Below are 24,539 nucleotides of genomic sequence, written 5' to 3'. Positions count from 1 at the left end.
TCACTCTCTATTACTTATTTCTCCAGTGTAATCAAGTTAAGTGCCCAGAAAACTGTTAAGCGTTAATAAAATTTCAATTTTTTTCTGATGCCAAAAAGGAAAAAGATCTTTTCTACTTTCCCTTTTCTTAGATCTTTGCCTAAAGAAAACTTGTAACCATAAATTCTTCCTCTATCCATGTGACATATGTGTAAATCTTTTTATTTTTTTGTGTAAATCTTTTTAAACGCTGAAGAAGACTCTTTCGCAGCTTTATAACTCAGGAATGTTTTTCTTAAGAGTCTGGGAACCATCTCTTTGTCATCATGGGAGTTTCCTCTAGGCAAGTACCTCATCATAAGTATATGTGAAGTTTAATTTCTCATCTGGATAAAGGCAACTGAACTAACAGATGGACACCTCAACTACCAAGAGAATTAAGGATGAACTAGATATAACAGCAATGGTGCTGGTACAGTCCTGCTACATGAAGACAAATTATCTTTATATTGAGAACATGTACGTGATAAATTATATTTGTTTGGCTTTAGGAAAGGGTGGGATTTCCTTCATCTGTAATCTCATTAGTGGGTTGCCTATGATGCTCACTGCAGACATAATGCTTCTTCAATAATAAAACTATTTTCTTTCTTTTCTGCATTTGTGAAGAGCATTTTCTGGATTGGCAGGAGGTTTCAATTTTTACCTCCACAATTCAGTAACAAGAATGAGATGGTTTAAGTGCCTAAAAGGCACAAATCAGCTGAAGATCTTGTGGTCACATAACACCCAGATAAGAGACCAAGAATTATAAAAAGTCTCCCTTCTAGCTCTCCATTCTTTTGGAATATAACATGAACTCCTTAGCTCTAAGATTTAAGATGAGTGTATTCAGAGTCTGAGTCTCCAGACCAAAGAGACACAACACTATGAAGACTTATTAAGAATAGACACCCCACTACTGGTAAGGGAAGAGCCTCCTTACATTGTCACAGGCTTGAATATAAAGAGTAGAATGTTCCAATAATGGAACTTCCAATCAGAATTCCCACACTTCACACTCAGTTCTAATCTCTTCTCTTTCCTATCATTTTTTCCCACATTTTATTGACTTTTTTTTAGATTGTGGTTTTAAATTCCTAAAGTTGGCATTAAATCATTCTGTTTACATCATATTCAAGAATTTTATCTCCAGTTTCTTGAGGCTGGGGATCCTAATGTCTTTTTTTTTCTTCCATAGATGCTTATGAAAATCTAGGAAAATCTGATGATCTAAGAAACTGGGGCAGAAAAAGAAAAAACCCAGTTGAGAGAAGGGTAAGTTTTTACAGTGGAGATGTACATGAACTAGAAAAACTAATAATGATAATCAAATACATAAGAATGATGGGTCACTGAAAGATATCAACCAAAAGAAACCACTAGGGAGTAAGTCTATCATTGTTTTCCAGCATCTTCTCAGGGGTATTTAAAATGGATGGATGGCTTGGTGATTATGCTTCCTATCATATGTTAAAATGCTCTACAACATCTTCACATAAATTTAAATAGTATAAGCTAGTCTGCCCATGGTCTAGTGCTAGAACCAAAAAAGAAAACAAAATGGGAATTCTAGACTTAAATTCTACCAAAAACATAATATCTATAACACAATTTAAAACTTTTTACTTCCACGTTGAATTACTACGTTGTACATCTGAAACTAATATAATAGTTTATATTATATTAACTGCGGGTTAACTGGAATTAAAATAAAAATGTAAAGTTGAAAAATAAATGTTTTTACTTCCAGGTTTAACGTTACGCACTTTCAAGGTTAAGAGTCAAATTGTAGACTTGTTCATTTTAATTTTTTTATTTTTTTGACTTGTTCATTTTTAAATTTTGGTTTGTTAATATTTTTAATGTTCTCAATATTTTTATTAATTGTATTGATCTTTCTTCCTAATTGTTTTGTTTTCTGTTTTTAAAACTTGTTATCTTAAATCTTTTGGTTGTAATTTGTTCCTCTTTTAAAAAAACCTCAGCTTTATGAGATATAACTGACATCTAAAATAAGATATTTAGAGTGTACATTGTGGTGATCTGAGATATGCACACACTGTAGAAAGATTTCATCTAGTTCATTAACATATCTATCACCTCAGATATATATTGGCCGGGTGGTGGTGGTAAGGAAACTTAAGTTCTTTTCTCTTTGTAAATTTCAATTATACAATATGATGTTATCAACTATAGGCACCATGTTTTACATTAGATTTCAGACCTTATTGATATTACCTAGTTTATTTGAACGGCTTCTTCACATGGCTGAGTTCATTCATTTAAGACCACTTTTCTTTCCTAATATGTGCATTCAGTGGTGTAAACTGCCACCTCGATATTACATTAGCTGTGTAGTAGGCAGAACAATGTACTGCCAAAGATATCCATGCCCTAATCCCTGCACATTATGAATAGATTACCTTACATGACAAAAGTGACTTTACAGATGTGATTAACTTAAGCGATCTTGAAATGGTGAGACTTTTATCTTCAATTAACCTACTGGACCAAATGTGATCAAAAGGGTCCATAAAAGTGGGAGGAAGCAAGAGAATCAGAGACATTTGTAGATGTTATGCTGCTGGCTTTGAACATGAAGAAAAGACTAGAGTCAAGGCGAATGTAAGTAGCCTCTAAAAGATGTTGAAAAAGCATGGGAATAAAGTATCTCCCAGTCTCCAGAAAAAAATACATTTTTGTTGCTATCTCAAGTTTAGTCCAATGAAACTAATTTTGGACTTCGGACCTCCCAAATTATGACATAATAAATTTGTGTTGTCTTTTAGCCAATAGGTTTGTGGTGATTTGTTAAACACCAATAGGAATGAATAGCAGCATAGAATTTTCTTTTGGGTTTTCATTTCCATTCAGTTGAAAATACTTTTTTCCCTTTGACTTCCCCTTTTACCATTGGGTTATACAGAAGTGTGTAATTTAGTTTCTGAATATTTGGGGGATTTTCCAGAGATATTTTTCTTACTCATTTCCAGTTTAATTGCATTGTGGTCAGAGAACATACATGCTTTGACTTGAATCTTCTGATCAAAAGTTGTTTGTAAGTCATAACATGGTCAGTCTTGGTAAATTTGCCATTTGCACTCATGTATCTGTTGTTTGAGTGTCTTTTTATTTTATTTTTTTTAAAGATTGTATTTATTTATTCATGAGAGACAGAGAAAGAGAGAGAGAGGCAGAGATACAGGCAGAGGGAGAAGCAGGCTCCTCGCAGGAAGCCTGATGTGGGACTCCATCCCACTCCTGGGATCACGCCCCTGAGCCAAAGGCAGATGCTCAACCACTGAGCCACCCAGACGTCCCTGTTTGAGTGTTTTGTGTCAATTAGGTCAAGTTGGTTGACTGTGCTACCAAAGTCTTCTACAGTCTAATTTCTGTCTACTGCTTCTATCAATTATTTCTCTAATTATGCCATGGATGGATGTCAGTACTTTTTGCACATGTGAAATGCAGTTATAATAACTTAATAACAATTTTGTCTGCAAATTCTAACAGCTATGTCAGTTATAAATCAGTTTTGATTGGCTCATTTTCTGCTCATTTTGGAACATACTTTTCCCATAACCTCATTAGTTCTACTCATCATTTGAGGAAGAAACAATATCAATTCTATACAAACTTTTCTAGAATATTGAAGAGGAGGGAAGGACTACTTACTAATTTCATTCTATGACGTCAACATTACCCAGATGCCCAAATATGAAAATTACCAGAAAACCACAGCGCAATATCCTTCATTAACTTAAGATGCCCCCCCCCCAAAAACTAAATAAAACTGTAGCAAACCAAATTCAACAATACAAAAGCGACCCCACAAAAAACTCTCCCCACCTCGGAGATAAATTATATTTCAGGAAAGCAAAGTTGGTCTAATATTTAAATACCAAGTATAAAGCAAGTAGTAAACAAAAGAAAACCATGACTGTCTCAAGATGAGTAGGAAAAACATTTGGTAAAATTCAATTTCTCTCCCTGATTGAAATGACTCTCAGAAAATTAGGAATAAAAAAGAATTTCCTGGGCAGCCCCGGTGGCACAGAGGTTTAGCGCCGCCTGCAGCCCAGGGCGTGATCTGGAGACCCTGGATCGAGTCCCACGTCGGGCTCTCTGCATGGAGCCTGCTTCTCCCTCTGCCTGTGTCTCTGCCTCTGTCTCTCTCTCTCTCTCTCTGCATCTCTATGAATAAATAAATAAAATCTTAAAAAAAAAAAAAAAAAGAGGGCAGCCCCGGTGGCGCAGTGGTTTAGCGCCGCCTGCAGCCTGGGGTGTGATCCTGGAGACCCAGGATCGAGTCCCACATCGGGCTTCCTGCGTGTGAGGTGAACGTGATAACCCCTACACTACGGAAACGCTTGGGCTTCCTGCGTGGAGCCTGCTTCTCCCTCTGCCTGTGTCTCTGCCTCTCTCTTCGCTCTCTCTGAATGAATAAATAAATCTTTAAAAAAAAAAAAAGAATTTCCTCAAATAATTTTAAAACCTACAATTAACATCATAATTAACGGTGAAAAATTGAGGAAACCCTGGGTGGCTCACTGGTTGAGCATCGGCTCAGGGCCTTATCCCCGAGTCTCGAGTCTCGGGATTGAGTCACACATTGGGCTCCTTGTGTGGAGCCTGCATCTCCCTTGGCCTGGGTCTCTGCCTTTCTCTCTCTCTCTGTCTCTCATGAATAAAGAAATAAAATCTTTTTTAAAAATGGTGAAAGATTGAATGCTTTCTTTCTGTGATTGAGACTAAGACAAGAATGTGTACTTTCACCACTTCCAGTCAATAATATATTGAAGGTACTAGCTAGGGCAAGAAGTCAAGAAAAAGAAATAAAAGGTGCCCCTCTGCTAGAAATGAAATAGAATTGTCTTTGTTCAGGAATGACGTACTTACATAGAAAATCCAATGAAATCTCTAGCACAAAAAATGTTAATAAAACTAGTAAATGAAATTCAGCAGGATTGCAATATAAGAGACTAAAAGAAAACTCTACTGTATTTCCATATACTAGTAATAAACATTAAAAATTGGAATGAAAAATACCACTTATAATAGCATCTAAAGATAAAAATTTGACAAAATTACAAAAGACTTGTACGTTAAAATCTTCAAAACATTGCTGAGAGAATTAAAGAAGACAAATTGTGAAAATATGCCATTTTCCTAGGTCAGAAGACTCAATATTGTAAGATGTCAACTCTATCAACTGAATTCAACACAAACCAAATCAAATTCCAATAGGCTTTTTTTGTAAGAGTAAGCTCTATGCCCAACATGGGACTTGAATGAGATCGAGTCATAAGCTCTACTGACTGAGCTAGCCAGATGACCCAACTAACAGGTTTTGTAGATAAAATTTGTAGGGAAAACTGATTCTAAAATTAACATAGTTTTAACTATACTGGAATTAAGATAAAAACTTAATTAAAATGCAGGAAATTAAATTAACAAAAAGCAAAAGACAAGAATTGCCAAAACAATTTTGAAAAAGAATAATAAAGTTGGAGGACGTCATACTATATGATTAGAAACCTCAGAAATCATAACAGTGCGGGGACGCCTGGGTGACTCAGCAGTTGAGTGTCTGCCTTTGGCTCAGGTCCTGATCCTGGAGTTCTGGGATTGAGTCCCACCTCGGGCTCCTTGCATGGAGCCTGCTTCTCCCTCTGCCTATGTCTCTGCTTCTCTGTCTCCGTCTCTCATGAATAAATAAATAAAATCTTTTAAAAAGAAATCTTAACAGTGTGGCATCAAGAAAGAACAACTAGATCAATCAATGGAAAAACAGAGAATCCAGAAATCAACCCACATATAATATATATAACATATTGTGGGTAAAGGTGTTAAGAAAATTCACCAGAGAAAGGACAGCCTGTATGAAATTCTCATACAGCACTGGTGGGGATGTAAAATGGCACAAGTATCTGGAAAATGGTTTACAGCTTCTTAAAAAGTTAAAATATGCATTACATGGAACCAAGACATTCTACTAGTATTTACTCAAAAGACAAAATATATCCATAAAAAGATCTGTACACAGATGTTCACAGAACTCTGTTCTAATAGCTCCAAACTCAAGTGTCTATCAATAGATTTTATTTATTTATTCACGAGAGACAGAAAGAAAGAGAGAGAAAGAGAGAGAGAGAAAGAGAGGCAGAGACACAGGCAGAGGGAGAAGCAAGCTCCATGCAGGAAGCATGATGTAGGACTTGATCCTGGGACTCCAGAATCACATCTTGGGCCAAAGGCAAGTGCTAAACCGCTGAACCACACAGGTGTCCCAAAATTTATACTTTCTGATTTCATTTATATAACATTCTAATAAATGCAAACTAATTTACAGTGACAGGAAGTAGATGAGTGCTTGCCGTTGGAATGAAGTGAGGGTAGTACAGCTCAGAGGGATTTATAAACAGGTATGAGGAAACTTTGTGGGGTAAGATATTCATTACCTTGAGCTAGTAATGGTTTTATGAGCATATATAAAGATGTCAAACTAACACAATATATACATGTATATATTTAAATATATAAATGTGAACTTTATGTGAATTACACCTCAATAAAGGTGTTAAAATGGCCTGGGGATGGTTTCTAAAAGAAAAAACATAAGCATATCCATGTATCTATTACAAACCTGCTAAAAAACGATAGTGTTTTTTAAAGACTTTGAAATAGCTTGTATAGTATTCTTCATTTATGTTAAAGAAATATCTAAAAAAAAAAAAAAAAAGAAGAAGAAATATGTATCTATACATGCAAGCAATGGGACTCCAAGGGCTTTTTCTCTTTTCCTAACTTTTGTCGCTTTTTATCTATTATCTTTTTTTAAATGACAAAAATATCAATTGAAACAAATATAAAGGTAATAATCCCCCTCCCCTAACTAGCTAATTCTAGTGCCCTGAGGTAAACAACATTAACACTCTTTGATACATAGTCGGCCACACCTTAATGACTCATACAAATAATCACAATCAAATACATACGTTTAAAAAAAAACAAAAAAAACAAAACAAAAAAAACAATACATACGTTTATTTTTAAGTAGAAAAATAGAGTCATACTAAAAGTTATTTTGCAAAATGCTTTATTTTCCCTTAATTTGTTATGAAAATCTCTCCAGGTTATCAAACAGTTCTATCTCATTCATATATTAGCTGTATAGTATTCCAGAGTAGATATGTACAATTCCTCTTGAAAGATATTTTGCTATTTTTCTTGCCAGATATAGTATCAGAAATTTAAAAGTAATTCACACTTACACAAATACATGAGGGTTGTATTTCCTCCCTTCTTACAGGTACTTGATTTGATACTGATATTACAGCTAAAAAATGTACTTCCACACTCAATAATGGATGAGCATCTTCTCTCGCTCTTTCTTTTTGGCTATTTGTTCTTTCTTTTCTGTGATTTTTTTTTTTAACCCAATCTTCTATTAGGATGTTGGCTATTTTTTTTTTTTTTAAACTCACAGATACCCTGCAAACAAGTTGTTAACCTTTTACATACTGTCCTGTTTCTTTTTACGAAGACAAAATTCAAAATTTTATAATGAACTTCCTCTAATGAATATGTGTTGCTTTTTTCAAACAATATAAAAAAAAATACCATGAAAGAAAACACACATTTTAATTATTTTGAAATTAAGGCAATGACTCAAAAACTTATGAATATGCAACTTTCAAATCCAAAGATTTTTAAATGATTTTAGTTGAGGGCACCTGGCTGGCTTCGTCAAGAGTATGGGACTCCTGAACTAGGGGTTGTGAATTTGAGTCCCATCCTGGGTGTAGACATTACTGAAATAAATAGAACTTAAAAAAAAAAAAAGGATTTACTTGGATGAGAATAAATGTACTACTAGCAATCTACTTCACAATCTTTAAAACCACACGTTTCTCTAGTTTCTGAAGCATATTAAAGCTAGGATTTTAGCTTAGACCTTCTGGTCAACAACAGGACCATTTACTGCCCCACCAGCACTAAAAATTTTACTACCACTTAATGTGCCTTTGCTATTGTACACAATCAAAGACATGGACACAAATTAAGACTCTATTATCAGTCCTTTGACGATAAGGACTGCATCTTATTGGTCTCCTTTGTATATTCACCATTTAATATAACGTCTAAACCATGGTAGACACTCATTGAAAATGTGTTTATGAATGAATGCCCTGCAATCAAAATTCAATTCAAAGTTAATGTTTCTCTACAACAATAAACACCAGTTCAGCTCCTTCTGTGCAGTAAGAAGTATTATATTATTTCCATTTCAGAGATGAGAAAATTGAAATACAGACAGGTTAACTCAATTGCCCCAACCCCATAAACAGTAAAGGCTGGAGCTACAATTAAAACACAGATGTAACTGCAAAACACTTGTCTTCCCAAAATAACATCCTGCCTCTTAACTCTGCCTTGTTCCTGCACCTTCTCTGCTAAATTTCAATTTCATTTACATTTTGGTTAAGAAGTCTTTTGTTTTCTAGCAGGAGAGGATGAGGAGTTAAACAAGGGAGGGTAGTATGAAAAACCATTTGTCTGTCACCACTATGGCATAGTACCTCAAGTCTTGAGGAAAATAAAATGGCAAAGTGACTTTAAGGAGAAGATTTGATCCCAAAAGGCAGAGAATAGTGCACTATGCAATTCTGTCAACAGTAAGAGCAAAGAAGACTCCAATGAGACCATCAGCATATTTTCTAAGTGTCTATATTGTATTTTACTGCTCTTTCTGCATAAACCTAGATATTTCTGCATTTTAATAAATGCTTTTGTATCCCTTCTACCATAATCAAAATAGCCTGCAATTGAAGGTAAGTCCAGCAACTGATGGAGAAATGTCAATCACTACAGCACAAATGGATAATTAGACAATAGACTGTAACACAAATAGCTATCTTTCTGTTTACTCAATGCCTGTCACCTCTAAATACAACGCTAAGGCTCAATTACATGAATATACAAAAAAACTGGATTAAAAAAAAAAAAACCTTCCATTTGATCATCAGTGAGACCACACTGCCAGTGCTTTGCAAGTGCTCAAGACTACTGAAACCTTAATCTGGAGGAGCCACTATGGGCAATAAAACACACTCTAGTGCAGCTCTGGTGGCTAAGTGGTTTGGCGCAGCCTTCAGCCAAGGGCATGATCTTGGAGACCTGAGGTGGAGTTCCGCATCGGGCTCACTGCATGGATCCTGCTTCTCCCTCTGCCTGCGTCTGCCTCTCTCTGTATCTCTCATGAATAAATAAAATCTTTTTTTTTAATTTTTATTTATTTATGATAGGCACACAGTGAGAGAGAGAGAGGCAGAGACACAGGCAGAGGGAGAAGCAGGCTCCATGCACCCGGAGCCCGACGTGGGATTCGATCCCAGGTCTCCAGGATCGCGCCCTGGGCCAACGGCAGGCGCCAAACCGCTGCGCCACCCAGGGATCCCTGAATAAATAAAATCTTAAACAAACAAACAAACAAACAAAAAAAAAACCACACACACTAACACACGTGCTTCCTCATTTCTTCACCTTACCCATCCCTAGATTTACACATCTGTCCTTCTGATCATTGAGTTCCCAAATACTGTGAACTGATAGAATTATATTTAGGTGTTAAGAGTCAAGGAATTATCAGAATGGAAAACTTTGTGAAGAAAGGCATACTGAAAAAAAAAAAAAAAAGAAAGGCATACTGAAAGAATTGTCAGAAGTTTAGCATAGGGTAGGCTGAGAAGAGAGCATCAAAGCAATGATGTGGGAATTAGCACCTATTAAACAGGTGTGAAGGACTGGCCAAAACAACGTAAAACTAGGGAGAGATGAGGATTAACAAAGAACCTTAGCTGAAGGCTAACTCCAGTCTTGATGTTAGACCTTTGAAACAATTGTCTATACAACTCTTGGACCGATATAGCCAGAACCTATCTTCTCTGGAAGACTTTACTGGAGAGTTTCCAAGAGAAGTCTCAAAGCAGAGAGAGCTGCAATAGCTGGGATAATAATCTGCTAGTCTATGAAATGTACTAGAAAGGTAAGGGGATTGAATAGTTGGGTGGACAAATGAATGGGATGGAGAGCTGGAAGGACAAGAAAGGCCAACCTGTAGGAGGACTTACCGAGGGTGGCTCAACTGAGGCAAAAATATGCAAGAACTAAGCTAACTAAGAACTAAGGAAATGCAGAATCATTACTTCTAACACACATATTCCTTATGTGTTTCATGCATAAATGCTGACATTCCTCACACAGCCCAGTCACGGGTTCTGTATTTGTGACATCAAACAATGCCCCTAGAACGGCTACTACAGTGGTGCATTCACTACCTAGCTGAGAACACCCTCTCAAACTTAGGTAAGACGTAGCTACTAGTAAAACAGTAAGAGTAAAAATAATACATATTCAGACATAGAATACATCAAAAGACAGTATGGCTTTTGGTTGTACCTCAACATTCCTCCATATCTGGTACTGCTGATTATGTTTTTGTTGAAATCTATGATTTAAATTTCTAAGCTGTAACTTCCCTAACTGGATTCAATTCAAGCTCCAGTGTTTTTAGCATTAAGTTCTTAAGCTGATGTCTCTGACAGATCGTTATATATGCTTGAAGTCCTATTCATTTTTAAAAAAATAGTAGCTTTATTGAGAAATAGTTAACATACTCTAAAGTCTACCTTTTTAAAGTATTCAATTTACTTGTTTATAACTGTAATGAAAAAGCTTCAGTCTTTTCACTTCTCTTTGTAGGGAAAAAGTCAGTTATTCCCTATTGTATGTTTCCTTTACCACTTGGAACACTTCACTTGACTTTTTTTTTTTAAAGATTTTATTTATTTATTCATGACACACAGAAAGAGAGGCAGAGGGAGAAGTAGGCTCCATGCAGGGAGCCTGATGCAGGACTCGATCCCTGGACCGGGATCACGCCCTGAGCCAAAGGCAGGCACTCAATGGCTGAGCGACAGAGTTGTCCCCACTTCTGACATTTAGCATCAAATATGTAGGTTCCCCCCCATAACAAGCAATTCTGTGAGAACATGGGTGTCCTACAATTTAAACTCAATTCAAACACTATCAACCTGAAGATAGCGTCAGATCCCACAGGTTAGGGCTTGGTTCCCAAAAGACTGTTCTTTTCACTCCTACTTTAGATGCCAGTTGAAAGCCAGGTGACTGATCAGTATAGATCAGAAGTTCCAATGACGGGCAGCCGGGTGGCTCAGCGGATTAGCGCTGCCTTCAGTCCAGGTTGTGATCCTAGAGACCCGGGATCGAGTCCCACGTCAGGCTTCCTGAATGGGGCCTGCTTCTCCCTCTGCCTGTGTCTCTGCCTCTCTCTCTCTCTCTGTGTCTCTCATGAATAAATAAATAAAATCTTAAAAAAAAAAAAAAAAAGTTCCAATCCTTTGGAACTTTTTCGATCCTGGGATCGAAAGTCCAAAAGGACTATCCTCTCCTCAGGTTTGATTAATTTCCTAGAGCAGCTCACAGAACTCAGGGAGACATGTACTTGCATTTACCAGTTTATTAAAAGATATGATAAAGGATCAGATGAAAATCCAGATGAGAAGGGATAGATAGGGCAAGGTCTGGGTGGGTCTCAAGTGCAGAAGCTTCCATCCCTGGAGTTGTAGTACATTACTCACTACTGGCATGGACACGTTTACCTGCCTGGAAGCTCTCGGAAACCCCTACCCCTGAAATTTTATGGAGGCTTCCTTACACAGGCATGATCAAACACTAAATTTCTTTGTATCCCCTCTCTTCCCTCAGGAGGATGGGGGATGGGGTTACAAATTCCAAACTTCCAGTGACTTGGTCCTTCTGGGTTACCAGCCCCCATCCAGGAGCCCACCTAGAGTCACCAAGAGACTAAGACGATCTTAGTGCTATCACTTACAATTTTACAAAGCTTTTAGGAGCCTTGTGTCATCAGTGGAGGTAAAAGATCAATATTAGAACAAGAGATGCTCCTAGTGTCCTTATTTAGTAAATTACATGGGTTTTAGGAGCTCTGTGCCAGTAACAGGGGTCAGAGAGTAATATATTTTTTCTACTGGGGCACGTGGGTGGCTCAGTCTATTAAGTATCTGCCTTCAGCTCAGGTCATGATCTCAGGATCCTGGGATTGAGCCCTGCATGAGGCTCTCTGCTTAACAGGGAAGTCTGCTTCTCCTCTTTCCCCACGCCCCTGCTCATGTGCTCTCTCTCTCACTTGCTCACTTTCTCAAATAAATTCTTAAAAATATACATATATATTTTCCTATTATCTCACAATGGCATATTCATAGAGTTGTGGAACGATCACCACTATCTAACTTGAGACATTTTCATCATCCCAAAAAGAAAGCTTATGCCCAAACACTCCCTCTCCACTCTCCTCAACCTCTGACAACTATGATTCTACTTTGTGTCTCTAAGAATTTGCCTATTCTGGATATTTCACATAAATGGAATCAATGATATGTGGTCTTTTGTGACTTTTCCATTTAGTATGATGTTTTCAAGGTTTATCCATGTTGTAGCATGTATCCATACATTATGACTTTCCATGGCAAAATAATATTCTGTATATATATATATACACCAAACCCCCCAATTTGTTTATCCATTTGTAAGTTGATGAACATTTAGGTTGTTTCCACTTTAGGGCTATCCTATTCATTTTTTTCTCTCTGCCTTTCTTCCTAATTTTCCTACTCATGACCTAAGCAGGAAGTTAATAATGTTATTAGTATCCTCTCCTTAAATGCATGCCTAAAGCTTTTCAATGGTACATATTTTCCTTAAAATTCGCTGTTCTAAGCATACCTCCTCCCTTCCAAATAACTGCAAAGGTCACTGTAAGATGTGTCTGACCACTGTGAAGGTTAAATGACATGGGCACAAAAGCCTCTACTCAAGTTATACACACATAAGGGATTATTGTGAGAGACTTTATACCATTTCATACTCAAGATTTAATGAAGAACTTTTGAGATGGTATCATTTTGTTGAGCTTCTCTTCTTTGGAATATAAATTCCTAAGGACAGCGATAATGACACCCATTTATTCCATATAGTATTAGTACAGTTCAAAGGGAACATTTGAAAAAACAAAAACAAAAACAAAAACAACAACAACAAAAAAAACCAAAAAGGGAACATTTGGTCCCTTAACACTAGCTGAAAATAGAATTATTAATAATATTTAATATTTAGAGTGCTTATTATATGTCAGACACTGTACTAAGTGCTTTACATATATCACATTTTATGTTCATTGCACCTTTATGAAGTAAATACAATTATCATCTTCAAATTCTGGACAAGAAAACAGATTCAGAGGTTAAGAAACTGGTCCATGTTCACAGAGACAGGGGAAAGGCTAAGGTGCTGGAGTGTGTGACTCTGTTGTCTTGACCACTACACTTTACTGATAGTATTGAGATTAACCAAATACACAAAAAGTAACATTCAAGTCCTATGCATAAATATTCAGAAAACTGCTACTACAACTAAATATAATGAAGATCTTGTAGTAAAGAGTAGAAGGGTAGAGTTTGTTTGAAAGGTGAATGTCCCGCAATGCCACTCAACATCCTAAAGGGTTTAAGTAGAGATATGAAAAAGGAGTGGTGGAGCAGTCCCAGTGGCGCAGTGGTTTAGCGCCACCTGCAGCCCAGGGTGTGTGATCCTGGAGACCCGGGATCGAGTCCCGCGTCGGGCTCCCTGCATGGAGCCTGTTTCTCCCTCTGCCTGTGGCTCTGCCTCTCTCTCTCTCTCTGAATGAATAAATAAATATTAAAAAAAAAGAAAAGAAAAAGGAGTGGTAAAGTCAGATCTATACTTTAAAGAGATGACTGTTTGGTGGAGAATGAACCTGAAGGGGAGCAAAACTGGACATGCCAGGTACATGAGAGGTCCTAAGGCAATGAGAGCAGGAAATGAAGAGGAGAGGACAGACAAATTCAACAACTGCTTCAGGTAAAATCAGAGAACCTTGTTTATTTTTTTTTAAAGATTTTATTTTTTTATTTATTCATGAGACACACACACACAGAGAGAAGCAGAGACACAGCAGAGGGAGAAGCAGGCTCCACAGGGAGCTGGACGCGGGACTTGATCCCGGGACTCCAGGATCATGCCCTCGGCCAAAGGCAGGCGCCAAACCGCTGAGCCACCCAGGGATCCCTGAGAACCTTGTTTAAATGATTTGCATGAAAGATAAGTAATTCAAGGAATAAGTCCATCAACAGTGGCTTCAGGATTTTAGCTTATAAAGCCAGTGCCACTAACTGAGATAAAGGAACAGGTTTAGGGAACTAGGTGATTAGTTCAATAGGGGACATGTTCAATTAGAGATGGCTCTGCTATTTCCAAATGGAGATTTGGCAGGCACAAGGAAACAGAAGACAGAAACTGAGAAAAGAAGTTGAGGATGGAGACAAAAAACTTACAAGTTACCTGCATATACCACTGGGAGCCATCTACCATCAGAGTAGATGAAATCAACCCTGAAGAATGTGTTAAATGGTAACAGAATTAGAACATGATCCAAATATAAGGGAATTCTCTTGGTGATGGAACTGTTATGTATTTTGACTGTGGTAGCAATTATATGACTTTATATGTCTGTCAAAATTCACAGAAATGAATGCTAAAGGGGATGAATTTAATTGCAAAGAAATTATATGCAATAAATCTTACTATAGAAATAAAAAGAGAAAGCAATGAGTAGTGTTACATGTGGTGAAAAGACCGTAAGATAGCAAGCTGGGAGCAAAAAGCAGATGATATTAGTTGAAGAGTGAAGAGAGGAGAAGAAATGATAGACTATTCTTGGGAAGCCTGAGTGAGACAAGGAAAGGAGAGTTTCAATGACAGCTAAATGGACGTGTAGGATTAAGGGAGTGTTTTCACTATGAGATAGACTTCAGCAGATTAACAATGACAAAGAAGTCACTGGGAAGGCAGTGAATATATAGGAGACTGCAAGGGACAACTAATAAACTAATTAAACTAATAAACTCCAATGAAAGTTTGGATGGAGCCAGGTTGGTAGCTACAGCAGAAGGCTAAAAAAAAAAAAGGCATACTTAATGCACTCAATATTCTAAACAAAGATACAAGGTCATGTGCTGAGGGTGCAGAGGGCTGGGCTAAGGATAGGATTTTATAAAAGGCAAGTCATAAAAGGAATGGCTGGGGGCCATTGAGAAACAGTTCTCAAGACTACCATGCGCAGGATGCCTGGGTGGCTCAGCGGATGAGTGTCTGCCTTCAGCTCGGGGCATGATCCAAGTTCCAGGACCGAGTTCCACATCAGGCTTCCTGTAGGGCACCTGCTTCTCCCTCTGCTTGTGTCTCTGCCTCTGTGTCTCTCATGAATAAATAAAATTTTTTCTTAAAAAAAAAAAAAAAAAAGACTACTGTGTGCAAGGTAAAGGTCAGCACCGGAAAATGAAAGTGCTTTTAGCAAGGCTACGTTATCCTGGAAAGAGTTCTCTTGTCCGATAGAGTAAAGCATTCCCCCTAAACTGTCTGGATTACTCTGTCTGGAAGCAGGTAAGCGCAATGGTTTCTTTTGGAAGTAAATGAGTAAGTCTCGGGAAAAGTGGGCTAAATTCTAAACAAAGAATCCATGTCTATTCATGGAGACATGTATGACTCAATATCCAATGAATGAAACTTTTGAGATCATGTTGCAAAGAAATGAACTACTATAAATAGTAGGAAAGCGTATATCATATGGAGATGAGAGATTGTACAAGGGGCTTGCCAGAAGGCTTGGCACTTGAGTCTGTTCTGTTAGTACATTCCACCATCAGGTGTCTGGTGGGCTCAATCTGCAGCATATAAAAGAACTTGAGGGGTGACTCGGTGGCTCATTCAGTTAAGCATCTGCCTTTCAGCTCAGATCATGATCCCAGGGTTCTGGGATTGAGCACCACGTGAGGTTCCCTATGATTACTTTGTCTTTCTGTTATTTGTTTTTTTAAACATTTGTCTTCAATAGCTTCTCCTAATTGTGGAACTACCACATCAATAGCTGTTGGCTAACAATTCACAGGTGAGTATGTGAAAGGCGACAATGAAAGGTCAAACTATTGTTCTCCAACAAAGGAGTGTTCCTTGGAGGGCTTTCACCTTTAGTCAGGTCCAAATTGTTTTTTTCATAAAGCCCGAGGTCATCACCCCACCAAGAAAGAAGATTCCTAAAACAGTGATGACACTGTGAATATACTAACTTGATAGAGGCCCATCTCGAAGAACAGGTGATTTACAATCATTTATGAAACATTACTCCCTGTCCCCACCACACCTTGCACTGTTATACCAGGTTGAACTAGATGTTCTATTGTTCCAGGAAACCAGACAACTCCCCTAAGATATTCAGGAGGAAACTGCCTCAAGAACTGAGCTGTATGGGAAAGTTGTATCTTAAAAGTAGGAATCAGGGTTTTTATTAAGTTTCACTATCCATTAGACAGCTCAAAAAAGACAAACACCAAGGATGTTGGTGACTAAAACCTTCCCATCCACTCCATTTCTAGAATAAATGCTGGGGGAGCACACAATTCTCTATTTGTATAATTTAACCTGTGAGGTATAGTGAGAGCAAATTATATTGTGTGGGGCACTACTGCACCAGATGATCTATGCTGACTTGTTAAAAGCCATATTCTTGTGGGCTACTGACTCTAGCTGATAGGCCTCAGATAATTTTTGATTAAAATTATAAAAATTCAGGGGCACTTGGGTGGTTCAGTCAGTTAAGCATCTGACTCTTGATTTCTGCTCATCATGATCTCAGGGTAATGAGATCAAACTACTGGGTCGGGCTCTGTGATGAGTGTGGAGCCTGTTTAAGATTCTCTCTCTCTCCATCTCCCTCCCCCCGCCCCCCAACGCCAATTCACTGGTACTCTCTCTCTTTCCATCTCTAAAAAAAGGTGGGGGCACCTGGGTGGCTCAGTCAGATAAGCATCTGCCTTCAGCTCAGGTCATGATTTCAGGGTCCTGGGATCAAGCCCCCATGCATCAGGATTCCTGCTTAGCAGAGGGTCTGCTTCTGCTTCTCCCTCTCCCTCTATCCCCCCCCCCCCCTTGTGCACTCTCTCACTCTTTCTCAAATAAATACAATCTTAAAAAAATTTATAAAAATCCAATGGTTAGTTCCTAAGATTCTAGGTGATACTACATTAAATAATTAAATAATTTTGGACTGGGAAGAATAATATTAATGATAAAATTATTAAAGGGTAAAAGCAAAAAATGAAGAGCATTAAACTTTTCTGTGAGTTAATCAGAGAAAGCACATTTTTCAGAAGTAGTTATAAACAACAACTGTTGTGATTGCTATTTTTCTAAATCCCAGATTAAAGAAGAGATGAATTCCTTTAAGTTTAGGATAGACTGGGTTCTAAAATTTTGAGAAGATTAAGGACAGTATGCTTGTTTTAATTGGTTTCCAGCCCCAAAATGACAAAATTAACCACTGAGGAACTGATTCATATGAACGAGGCAAAAAAAAACCCCAAAAAACAAAAAAAAAAAAAACCAAAAAACAAAAAAAAAACACATGTACAGTGACATATACCTTGGAGGCATTTTGTATATTTGAAATTTCATTTGCATTTTTAGACAATGGAGTAACTCTTTTGCAGGCTGCACTAAAACATAAACACACCATTGAAGAAATCAGACTACGACTGTCAGCATTCATTTGATGTTTCTGGAAGTCAAGGAAAGTAGCCAATTAAAAAATAAGTCAAACACTGCTTCTTTTTCATGTTCAGCAAGCATAAAATAATTAATGGCACAACAGCTTACCTGGGCTGGGGCTCTTTCTTGAACTTAGGTTCTGAGCATCCAAAATCTCTTCTGTTTGCCCGTCTGCTTCTACCTCTATTTTGTTCTGAATCTCTTTTGCATCTTCACTAAGGCAAGTTCTTAAGCTCTCATCCTCTTCTAAGACCCTCTGGACTGTGGTGGGAACACCAGCAGTACCAATATTAGTGGCAGCAGCAGGAACAATGGCTGGTGTGGGAGGAGGAGGAGCTGGAGGAGTTGGAGGAGATGGAGAAAAGGAAGGAACTGTGGAAGGGGTAATGGGAGCTGGGACACACTCCACTTGCATTTCCTCTGGAGCATTTTCCAGAATCTCCAATTCAAGAGTCAATGGCAACACCTCCTGTTTTACTATTTCCACAATGCTCTCTGTGGCTGGTAATGTTTCACTAACTCCATTCATTTCATTAATTAGATTAGTACTAGAAATCAGTGGAATATCATTAGGTGCTACACTACAAGATTTCTTGCATATATCATCATCAATTACATCTATTGGTGATGGATCTGATGTCTCTGCGCAAGATATGGGGCTGGGTATAGGAACTGTGTCTTCTTTTGAGGAGGAGAATTCACACCGGTCATCTACAGCAGAGGCGAATATTGGCTGGCTACTAAGAGCAGCCGAGGTGGGGGAAGCAATTGTACTTCGAGCAAGTGGAGAAACAGTGGTAGGTGATGGAGGCAGAGGAAGTTCTGGCATGGATTCCACTGTAGTTGTCTCCAATGGCTGGCCCGCTTGTTCTTTCTTCTCTCCACTAAAGACTAGCCTAAGGACTGGGGAAGGAGACTTTAACACTGGATCGGGTTTTGGCTTCTCTTCTAGGGAAGAAAAAAACAAAAAGAGTTTAAGAATAATTCTTGGATCAGAGATTATACTATAGTATTTTGGGCCAGTTCTTTTCATCTCTTACTCAAAATCATGGGCAACAGAAGACAGACCAAATTATTAGAATTCTTCTGCCACTCCAAAAACACTGTCATATTTTCTAGTTATACCTTGTGTTAATTGGTCACCAATGAATATAGTTTATTATGGAGTTAAAGAAAGAATCAACAATTAACCAAATAATTCTATGAAAAAGAATACAACGGCAAAGTTCATCAAAACTGAAGCTAAACCGTTCCAGAAATGGAACTTTTTTTTTAAGTAGAGACTTTTATTTCTACTATACCTTTCTCCCTATAGAAGATTTTTCTACCAAGGATACACTATAATGGCAGAAAAGCTCAAGAACAAATAAGAGTAGATTAAACCATTATACACAATAAAAAATATTTAGCTTTCCTTTTTCAAAAGATGCATGTATATAGCCAGAAATAATGTGAAAACATAAAAATAAAAATTTATCTTGTAAAAAACATTCCTCAAGGAGAAACCAAGTTAATATTCAGATAATCAAGTCCAATAAAAAAGAAACATAATATATACACCTGAAATATTTGAGAATGTGTAATATGCTTATCTGTGTATAGATGAAAAAGAATGAGTGCAAGAGAAACTGATAATCACAATAAAGGTAAACCAGAAACATAAATTTCCATATTCTAAAATTCTAGGTAAACTGATAGGTAATTCATTCCTGGGAGGATGAAGCGAAAGGAGATTCAGCCCTGGTGCTTCTGTAGCATGACAGGCTCCACTGGAAAAACAGACACTGATGGGCATGTTCATCAAATGCAAACAAGAATTTTAAGCACTACTAAAAGATAATCTAAAGTGAAAGAGACTTCACTTTATGTGAAATCTTTATCCATCAGTGAAAATAAGTCTTCACAATAAATTATTGTATTTCAGTTTGTGATCGAAAATATGCTCGTTAATCAGAGAAACAGATGGTAAATATTACCATTAAAGTTGTTAAAGGATAATTCATCCTTTAATATAATTCATCATTCATCATTCATTAATTGTTGTTCTTGGTCTTAAAATTTATTTTAATTTATGGGTGTTGAGATTAGTGCTTCTTAAATTGAACTTTATTTACTGTACAGGAGAAATAAGATTAGGCTCTCTGTCAAATCCCTCAGATTTAGTCGTCAGATTTCAAAGAAATCTGCCTATTTGTTATAAATATGTAAGATATATATGATAAATATGCATCTATTAAAATACCACTCATAATTTCCAAATCACTAGAGTAACTGCCACATGGGTCACCTACATTACATGAAAGCACACCAGGATAACAACACTCTTTATAAACACTGCATGAAAACTAGAAGCATTAAATAGTAAAAAGTAATTCTCACATTAATAACCTAGTAAGAGTATGTCAATTCTATTATTAACTTTGAACAGTAAAATTTCTGATACTAAAAAACAAAAGAAAACCCAGAACTATAGAAATTTCGACATATTCTTGAGAAAAATCTAACATGAAGAAATAAGAAACAAACAAACAAACAAAACTTGAGAGGTCCTCATTCTGAAATTAAACTCCTTTAATTCATTCAAGTTTTAATACAAAAAGCTGAAAAGTATACTACAGTAAATCTAAATAAAGATAAAGAACACTGATTTTATCTAAGAACTTTTACTATTAAGAGTATGCTTTGCAAAGCCATGATAGTTTGAAATCTAAGATACTGCATTACAAATATTTCTACCATTTGGTCATCTCTAGGAAATTGTGGGAACTCCATCTTTAAGAATTTTTTTTAAAGAAATAATCATGCAAGAGCGAGCAAATATATAGGTCTGGAAGATTTAAGGTTATTTATATTAACACTTTATAATAGCAATTAAAAACAGAAATAGACTAAGTGTCTAACATGAGGGATTTACTAAAGAAATAATAGCCTGGGCCATATAATGGTATATAATGGGATCATATAAAATAGGCTTTTAAAAGAAAAAGGATTTGGAAAGTTATTTATAATAAAAGATGTTTTTTAAAAAGCAGGGCACAAAACTCTATGTACAGCATAAGCCTAATTTGGTTATATATATATATATATATATATATATATATATATATATATATAATATATATATACACACACACACACACACACACACACAGACACTACTAACATATGCATATGGGAAAGTCGGGAATCAAATTTACTAACAGTGGCTCTAGATAATGAGACAAGAGATATTTTTTTTCTTTCCACTTATCCAAGTTTCTACAATAAATGCCATATTTATAAGGACAAACTGCTCCCTTTATTCTCAAATGGCAGTGGAACCAACTGCCCAGATGGATGCCTTTTGGTTGTCAGGAGCCTCACGTGATTGAGAAGGTGATACTATCATTTCCTGGGCAGAGACCAGGAATGGAAAGTAAGCATCCTGCAACTTAAGGGACTGTGTCTCACTTGACAGAGAACAGTCCTATCCTAAATGCCAGGGGGCCCCAGTTGAACAACATTGCTATAAATGGTTGAATTACAACAGAATATCACTCATTGAATACCTACTCTATACTAAGTGCTTTCGAAAGGCACTAAGGCACAAATAACTTTTATTTGTATTTCATTGTCCATATCATGTCCTCCGCACACTGGGCTGAATGTACCTACTCAAACAATGTCAACAATCAAGTTGTGTCTAGACATCATTAATGCCCACTGATGATTTTAAATTCACTCAACATTCAATGGCTTTCTCTCTACTCACCACAGTGAAGGTCTTCCCTGTGTCTTTATATCTTTATAAAGTACCAAACAAATGGGAAATGTCATATTTGTCTGGCAACATGATGTTCATGTACATTTCAGCTGTTCATATTATAAACTCTGAGAAAACCAGAAGTGTAATAATGGTAGCTAACGTTTACTAAGCACTTCTCATATGGTAGTAATCAGGCCAGACACCATATTCTTTAATTCTTGCAATCACTGCTGGGATAGAAACTATTATGTTCCTATTTTACAGAAGGGGAAACTGAGTATTTTATAGATTAAGTCTGAACAATAAGATGACCAAATCCCACATTTTTCCAGTTCAGGAGGAAAAAAACAAAGGTACATGGAAAAAGAAGTATTTAGGTAAAGAAAGCTGGCAGGAGACTTTGGAGCTAACATGAGATACTGTTACCCAATTAAAACTCACATTTATATGAGAGAAAAACCAACCAACCTAGAATGCAAGAGTCTATTATTTCTGAGGGTAATCCAGCATTCTTTAAAACAGTATATTTTTGCATCTTACTTTAATTTCAAAAGGAATGTAAAGAAACTTTTAAAATTTCTTAACTGTAAAAAATTCTTCTGAAAATTGGTGAGCCCTTTCTAATGTTATTTGAGCTTACACACATTTGGTTTAAAAATTACTCTGAAAACTATTCTATATGTTCGTTAGCTATGGGCACAATTAGAAACATAGTTAACTGAGTTTTCTGGAAAGTAACTGGTACTAAGAGGGAAAGGGCAGAAGTCCCCCAGAGTTCGTTATAAGCACTATGAAATATATTTAAAAGTCAAGTTTTTCTTTCCATCAAGGAAACTGAAAACATTTTCAATGCACTCATATCTACATCGAACAGCAATGTGGAATGTTTATTATTCAAATTTCTACTAAGCATAAAAAATTGAGAGAAAACCAAGAGTTCTGTATTCTTCCTAATGGAAATCAAGGCCTAAAGATGGCAAAATGGAGTAGTTTCATAATCTAAAAATCATAGCAGAGCACAGCTATCATATTAAGACATCTTATGAATTCTCTATATTGTGTTCCAGCTGAAGTTTGCATATAGGATGGATACACATCATGAGGTCTCTTTGGATGTTAAGTATTCAATGTGCTTATCATAATTTTAACTAGCAAAAAAGATTAGTTGGCACAGTTGTAAACAATAATGTTTTGAAGAGAACACCTTGAAAATTATACTCTACTCTGAAAATATTCTGACTTTTGATCGAAAAGCGCTCTATCACTGGAGGCAGAAAGTGATCTTCCACAATGCCTACACCACGTGCACTGCTGCAAGGTGAATGGCTTTCATGTTAAAAAATTTAACTCAAAGTATGCATGAGTCTTTATGTCTGAGTACTGCTCAAGTATCTGACAGAGCAACTTTTAGAAGGATGGCAGGTTATGGTTTGTTATCTATTTTTTGGTTTGGAACAATCTTAAAAAAACAAAATATAGGATGTGTCTCTATTCAAGTTTACTAGGTTCCTCAATACTAAAGGGGAAAAAACCTATTATCTTTGTATGCTCTAGAATCCTGAAATCAAACATATGTTTCTAAGTGTGAAAAGCTGTAAAAAAAAACCAAACACCCAATAATATATAATATTGCTTAGGTTATGTGCCAATTCCCAAGTACCTTTTAAAGAATAATTTTTAGAAAGTACGTTTACTAACTAACATCATATATGAAGGGATCTGGAGGAATGAATAATTCAAAAAATTTGAAATCACATATGCTTTCTATTCACTCTTATAATGAAGTCAGGAACGTTGTAAAAGCATGCTCTGAGTTCTATGCTTTCCCTGTGCCTAATAAGAACTGTTTCCCAATTCTGATTAAGGTCCAACTACATAACAAAGAAAGGCTGTGATATCCCATTTTCTGACATGAGCTTTCCCTTACAGTTTTCTATTTATAATTCAAAAGGCGATGTTGTGTGTTTATTTCAACAAGCATTTTACACTTGCTAGGTAAATGGGAGTAGAGCCCTCAGTATGATGAAGACACAAAGCATAATGACTCATTAAGACCAAATACTAGTGCATGATGGAACCAGGATAAACTCAGTACTACAGAACTGAAGCTACAGAAGCCAAATTTACATGAAGAAATATTTCATGCTTTTAAAAATAGCAAGATACACATGTTAAATATATAAATAAAACTGTGTTATTCTTGTAAAGGAATATATACTTTGATTTATTTCTTCAACCTTGTTCTCATCACCACCAAAAAACAAAACCAGTTTCAAGCAAATTAGGTTTTACCTATAAATACGTATCAAGTGAGGTATTAATTAAATATAGGGAAAAATTTTACTAATCAACCCTATTTTACTTTTCTAAAAGTAGAACACTTTATTTTCCATCTTGACACTTTGTTTACAAGTGGGTATCTAAATAATCCTCAAATGTTTCACTCCTGCCCTTAAATACTGAGTGCAATATATTTAATTTAAAAAAAAATAGGAAAGAAAACAGTTATATACAAACCTTGCTTCTGATCGCTAGCTGCAGTGACAGGGGTGCTGGCAGCAAGATGAGTGCTCTCCACAGTCCCATAAACCACAGGGCTGTGCTCAGGGACCTGGCTGGGCAGCTGCTGGGATTTGAAGTACAAAAAAGGGTGATAATGAGCGTGCGAACATAAAAACTAGCAACATGGAACCCAAGCAAGTGAGGAACACAGAGTAGAACAGATCATAAAATTAAAAAAAAAAAAAAAAAAAAAAAAGGGAAAGCAAGGAAAAAATATATAGGCCAATTTAATAATTCAGAAAGGACGGGAGGAAAAGGAAAGAGGCAGCAGAAGAGGGGAAGGAAAAGAGAGGATTACTATTAATCACAACAAGAACAAATAGCACAGAAATCATTAATATAAATGAATTCTTTGGGGCTCCTTCTAAGGACAAACACACTTTCCACCTAATGGGAGATACATCACATCTAAGAGAGAATTTAACCTCCTCCCAGTCAAAGACCAAAGGGATCTGGTCAACTTCACTTATTAACTACCTAGCAAAGT

General features: G+C 36.6%; 1 protein-coding gene across 14 annotated transcripts in view; it reads right to left on the bottom strand.

The window, feature by feature from the left end:
• The window catches only part of EIF4G3 (eukaryotic translation initiation factor 4 gamma 3), a 330,614-nt gene that overhangs the window by 90,381 nt on the left and 215,694 nt on the right, over positions 1-24,539 (bottom strand). For all 14 annotated transcript variants that reach the window (XM_038531720.1, XM_038531722.1, XM_038531709.1 and 11 more), the window contains 2 exons: positions 24,008-24,116; positions 17,854-18,693 (listed from right to left, as the gene is read on the bottom strand). In XM_038531720.1, coding sequence (XP_038387648.1) covers positions 17,854-18,693; positions 24,008-24,116 — 949 coding nt within the window. The remainder of the gene's footprint in view (positions 1-17,853; positions 18,694-24,007; positions 24,117-24,539) is intronic.

This window comes from Canis lupus, chromosome 2 (genome assembly GCF_011100685.1).
Source record: "Canis lupus familiaris isolate Mischka breed German Shepherd chromosome 2, alternate assembly UU_Cfam_GSD_1.0, whole genome shotgun sequence".
In the NCBI taxonomy this organism is placed as follows: Eukaryota; Metazoa; Chordata; class Mammalia; order Carnivora; family Canidae; genus Canis; species Canis lupus.
The sequence above is the reverse complement of the archived record's forward strand: the minus strand, read 5'-3'. Positions and strand labels throughout refer to the sequence as shown.